General features: G+C 42.3%; 1 protein-coding gene across 1 annotated transcript; it reads left to right on the top strand.

Moving 5' to 3' along the window:
* The first annotated feature begins 2,671 nt into the window (after positions 1-2,671).
* LHCA2 (photosystem I light harvesting complex protein) lies at positions 2,672-5,102 on the top strand. Its single transcript, XM_088975379.1, has 5 exons — positions 2,672-3,238; positions 3,405-3,599; positions 3,714-3,751; positions 4,202-4,716; positions 4,850-5,102. Exons 1-5 carry the CDS (start codon positions 3,183-3,185, stop codon positions 4,865-4,867), a joined length of 822 nt encoding a protein of 273 aa, XP_088831505.1. The 5' UTR covers positions 2,672-3,182; the 3' UTR covers positions 4,868-5,102.
* The last annotated feature ends 964 nt before the right edge of the window (positions 5,103-6,066 follow it).

The following is a 6,066-nucleotide window of genomic DNA, read 5'->3' as shown; positions in this document are numbered from 1 at the left end:
AAATTGGGGGGCTCGCCATCTAGCGGGGGCCATCTCGTCCATGATGTCCTGGACGAAGGGCGGCTCCTTGGCAGTATGCGCGGCAGCCTGCGATGGCTGGTCCACTGCAGTCGTCACACTCTTGTGGGTTTGAGTGCATTCCAGATCTTCTAAAGCTGCCGAAGCTCTTTGATCTTAGTGTCTCTGTCATCTGGGGCCATAGTGTGGGTGGCCTTCTCCTTCTTAGGTCGCGTAGGGTGGTTCTTTACCGAGCTTAACTCAGCAACGGAAACCAAGAAGGGTGGCATCCTCTTCTCGAACCTCTCTTTGGTGGGGATCCGAGCTAACTGGCGCATCTGGCTGTGGTGATCCTGTTCACGGGAGCAGGCAGTAAAGGCATGCCTTTGGATCATGTCCTACCTCTCTCACTTGGGTCGCGCTCCCCTTATATCCGACTGATGTACTTTGTGGTCCTCAGTCCAAGGATCATCCTTCGTGCGCATCAGGGTGTGAGGGGGGACGGTCCGGTTGGGCGGCGTGGCAAACCCCAACGCTTGCATGAACTTGAAGATCTTGTCGACCTTCTCTTGCATAGCTCGAAACTGTGTTGGGTCCGTTGCGGCCGAGGGCTGTGGGGCTTCCTAATACGAGGAGCTGTGATGTCGGTTCTCCCGAGATGGAAAATGGCCTGTTCATCGTTCTGATTGGTTTTTAGGCATTTTGATTGATTTTGAGACTGCGCGACAAAGGATTTTTTTGTTGGGAAGGATTTTTGTGCGATCCCATAGACGACACCAATCTGATGCTGCTCAATCCGAGGCAGTGCTCTAACTGAGGAGAGCAACCAGATAATCCTTGCTGACTGGGAGGTGCCGAGCTTACCAGGACGGTGTTGCACTATGTAATCTGCGATCAAGAGAAGAAGTCAGAGGCCCGAGGAGTTATCCCCAGGTAAGTACTCCGACGCTCAAGTTAGTGAGAGGGCGGTGAATGGTCGGGCTGAGCAATGAGGGTGCTGGTATGAGCAAAGTAACAATGTGGGTACTAGAAGTTGGGTCCCTTACCTTGGGCATGGAGTACCTTTTTATAGTCGAAGATCCGTGTCCTGGTCGAATTAGGCTTCCAGGGTTGTTGAGATGAGGTTAGCCGCCGAGGTATTCTGGATAGGGTCCCGTTCCCCAACGGAGTTGTCTTCTTTAATCCTTTTTATCCGTAGTTGTACTCATCCGTGTGACGTGTAGCTGACGTGGCAAAAAGGATAAGGTGGGGGCCACAATAGTAGCGTAGCTCGGCCGAGCTATGCCGACGTAATCAAGCTACGCCCACGTGGTCGAGCCCTGCCGACATGGCCTGGTGATGATTGGGCGGCCACGTGTCTCTCAGGACTAGCTCAGCCATGACCCGAACAACAAGCATAGCCCAAGGTCCATTGTTTAAGGAACCCTTTTTTCAGGGATTCTTGATAAATGGAATCAAGAACCCTGATGTTGCTTAATCCGAGGTGTTTCTTGAACTGAGGTCATAGTCAGATAATCCTACGAACTAGGCGAAGCCGAGGTGGAAGGACGAAGTTGCGTAGCAAGAACAAAGTCAGAGGCCCGAGGAGTTATTCCTCGAGTAGACACTCCGACGCTTAAGTTAGTCAAGAATGGTGGGTGGTCGGGCCGAACATTTGAGAGAATAGTGCTGGTTCAAGCAGAGTAATAGTTCGGGTGCTCGGAAGTCAAAAGTCAAATCGCTTACCTTGAGCGGGAGTTACCTTTTTATAGTTGAAGATTTGTGTCCTGGTCAGATGAGGCTTCCAAGGTTGTTGGGATGATGTTGTCCGTTGACGCTTTCGAGATAAGACCTAATCCCTAGCAGAGTTGTCGTCCTTAGTCGTACAACACTCTCCTGTCTTGGTCGTGCTTACCCAATAACGTGGTGCCGATGTGGCCGAAGTGATAAGAAGGCCACAAATGTAACACATGGCACCTGAGGCCAGCTCAACCATAATCCAAACAAACCACATATCTATAAAATGGTAATGGAGCAAGGGTCATATTCCCCATCTCGGACCATGATCCTTGGCTTCTTGCTAGGGATAAAAATTACTTTTCGTCCCTAATTTCTCAAGAAAACAGATTCTCCATGAAGATTTGAATCTCAATTTTTTTTAATTAAAAGTGTTTTTGGAAGATATATTTACTTAAAATAAATAAATATTTTAAATATATTTTGATATATAATATAAATAATATTATATAAAATATAACATATTTAATATATATATATAATCGAGATCAGGGTGGCAGAAGACTTCACTCTCCATTAGGAGTGCAAATGGATTGGATCATGATCCGATCCAAGATCCATTTCTATTTGGTCGAATTCGGATCACCCCTATTTAGATCTTCAAATCCTCCCTCAATTCGAGAAGATCCAATCCAATATATATTATATATTTATAAACTTAAACATATAATACATATATATATATATATATGTTATTTATTTATAAATTTATTAGATTATTTATTTATAAAAAACATGTATATATATGATGAAAATAAAAATATTTTTTTTATTTTTACTTTATTTAAATTAGTATATTTTATTTTTCTTTTATTAATTTATTATTTAAAAAAAAAGGTCGGATTGGATCATATCCAAAGATCCCACTTATAGATAAGATTCAAACTTAAATCGAGTCGTATCAAATCCGATCGGATCAGATCCATCAGATCGGATTAGAATATCAGATCAATTTGCATCCATACTCTCCATCCCGTTTCTCGTCCCTGTCCCTAACCCGTGATCCTTATTAATTCCCAATTCCCATCCCCATCCCTGCTTCTCCCAAAACAATCTCCATCCCCATCGGGTCGGTATACCCGGTGGGATGGGAAAATTGTCATCCCTATCACCCTATCCATATCTAATACGGACCAATTACAATCAAAAGACCCTTGATCCCTTTCCAACGTGTGGCCACGAGCAGATGCAATATCAACCACCAGCTTCCGATTAACGACATGTCAGCAAAAATCTGGAGGTGAAGTAACAGATTTTAGGTTCTGTATGCCACGTGGCGAAGCAAGAACCAATGAGATATCCATCCTTCTATCCCTCCAGATAAGCCCCCTCCCTTCTTACAGGTCTTTTACTTGCTCCTCCGATATCTGGCCGTCAACACCTACACCTCCACGTCGATAGTCGCTACAATGGCATCTGTTTGTGCTTCTTCTGCCGTTGCCGCCGTTGCCATTTCCTCTTCCAGGCATGTTTTTCTCAGAAAACCATCCCTACGTAACAAAGAATCGAAATCCATCTCTCTCTTCTCTCGATCGATCATCGATCTCTGTGTGTGTGGGTGGGTTTGAATGCTTTTATTGCAGCCAAATTTCTGCACCTACTTATTTGGTTTGAAAATATGCCTTGTTCAGTTCTCAGAAGAGTGGATCTGTGTTGGGAGCAACAAAGGCTTCTTTCCTTGGAGGCAGAAAATTGAGACAGAAGAAGTTTACAGCAGCAACAGCAGCAGGGTCACGATCACTTTCCGTGTCAGCAGCAGCTACCGACGCAAACGAGCGGCCTCTATGGTTCCCAGGCAGCACTCCTCCTCCATGGCTTGATGGCAGGTTCGGTAGCACTCCTTTTATGAGATATCCACTAATTGATGGATTTCTTTTTCCTATATAGGATATAGTTTGATCAGATTTTTCATTCGTGGTATTTGAATTCTCCGAATGCAGCCTTCCAGGAGACTTTGGGTTCGACCCTCTTGGCCTTGGTAAGTCGAAATCTAAAGCTGATTCCCCGATTCCAAACTTGGTGCTTTGTTTCGAGTCTCTCTAGTCTACAAAAGAATTATGCATAAAACATTGAAGCCCTACTGATCGTCTCTGTCTAACCATATTCATTACCCTCATACCCTGTCCTATGTTTTGGGCCTTCTGGATAATTGGATATGACCCAATATAGAAAGGGCTAATGGATTTAGTGGGTTCATATTTTGATTCCGGACAAAGTTTGTCAATGGGTCAGATCGTGATCCATGAGATCCAATCCAAATTTGTTCTAAATAATGTTGTATGGATCTCAAATTGTGAATCCGTTTATAATCGCATGGACTTTGAGAGCCCTACAAGTCTTTGAAAGCATTATTTTATTTCCCGTTTAATTGCATCGAATAGAAAAAGGGTGGAGAATTAAAACTCTAAACTTGTTCCAAAATAAACAGGATCTGATCCAGAGAGCCTGAGATGGAACCAACAAGCAGAACTTGTGCACTGCAGATGGGCAATGTTGGGTGCGGCCGGTATCTTCATCCCTGAATTCCTAACAAAGATTGGAATCCTGAACACCCCTTCATGGTACTCCGCTGGAGAGCTGGAATATTTCACGGATACAACCACTCTGTTCATAATTGAGCTTATCTTCATTGGTTGGGCCGAGGGGAGACGATGGGCCGATATCATCAAGCCCGGCTCCGTCAACACCGATCCAATCTTTCCCAACAACAAGCTGACAGGGACCGATGTTGGATATCCTGGTGGACTTTGGTTTGACCCACTTGGCTGGGGATCTGGTTCTCCTGAGAAGGTCAAGGAGTTGAGGACCAAGGAAATAAAGAATGGAAGGTTGGCCATGTTGGCCGTAATGGGTGCATGGTTTCAACACATCTACACCGGCACAGGCCCTATCGACAACCTCTTCGCCCATCTGGCTGACCCGGGCCACGCTACCATTTTTGCTGTAAGTGTTGCACTACTGTAACATTCTGGTCTAATTTAATTAATGTAAAATACACGTTCACACGTACACGTACATAGTCCTCTATTGGTGCATGAACTGACTCATATTTTCTTCGTGGTCCTTTTAATTGTAGGCGTTCACGCCCAAGTGAAAATTAAAGCATGGGAGACCACTCGCTGAGAATGTTGTGAGAAAGAATCTTGACGTACATCTCATGTGAGGTTAGGAATTTAGAAGAGTTGTGTGATTGGGTTCCAAAGGATATAAATATCTGTACCATTTAAACGTTTTCACTGTTCATGATTTGTTCTGTAGTGTACAAATACGTTACATTTTCCCTTCGAAGCCGAATAAGGACTAGAACTGTAGAAATTTGTTCATACAAATTACAAATTCCCTCACGGCTAAGACTAGGCATTCGGTTTATTCGGTTAAAAACTGAATTGAATAAATAGAAATTTTAAAAATCGAATTGAAAAATAAAAATTGAAATCGAAATTTTTGGTTCGGTTTTTGGTTATTTCGGTTAAAACCAAAATTTAATAATATATACTTTATTATATATATTATATATTATGAAATATCAGTATATTATATATTACATATTATTTATTATATATTATATATAATAATAAAAAATTCAGTTAATTCGGTTAACCAAAATTCTAATTCCAAAAATCAAAACCGGAATTTTCGGTTTGATTATTCGGTTTTAACCGAATTATGCTCAGCCCTAGCTAAGACGCAGAATTTGAGTAATTAACGGTATATTTGGGCATCATAGAAACTTGACACCAGCAATAGAGTTTATGTTAAGATGTAAAGAGAGTCTATGGTAAGGGTGTCAATTGGACTGGATTTGGTCCAATCCGATCCAGTCCAATGTGAGTCCATTATAAATGGACCAGGTCCAATTCAATCCAATGAATGTTTTGGATCAATTTGGACCGATCCAATTCAATGTCCAAACCGTCAAATCTGTTCAAATTCATTTTGATTTATATTGATTTCAACCCAAACCCAGACCATTGACACATATATTCTTATCTTATATCAATGGACCAGATATAGGCTTAATCCAACCCAATCCAATATAAATTTGTTATGGATGGACGAGGTCCAATCCAATCTAATAAATATTTTGGACCAGATTAGTCCAATCCAATGTGTCTTGTTGGTCCATCCAATCTGTCCAAATTGATTTTGGATTATACGGGGTCCAATCCAAAACCGGTTCATTGACACCCTTAGTCTATGGGTAGAGGTGGATATGAATCGAGCTTTTAACAATTTATTTGGGCTCAGTTCCTAAAGCTCTATTTGGAAGGAGTACGAATACAAATATATACA

This window comes from Nelumbo lutea, chromosome 3, assembly GCF_056320005.1.
Source record: "Nelumbo lutea isolate HS-2025 chromosome 3, American lotus-T2T, whole genome shotgun sequence".
In the NCBI taxonomy this organism is placed as follows: domain Eukaryota; kingdom Viridiplantae; phylum Streptophyta; class Magnoliopsida; order Proteales; family Nelumbonaceae; genus Nelumbo; species Nelumbo lutea.
This window is presented reverse-complemented; position numbering and strand designations above follow the sequence as displayed.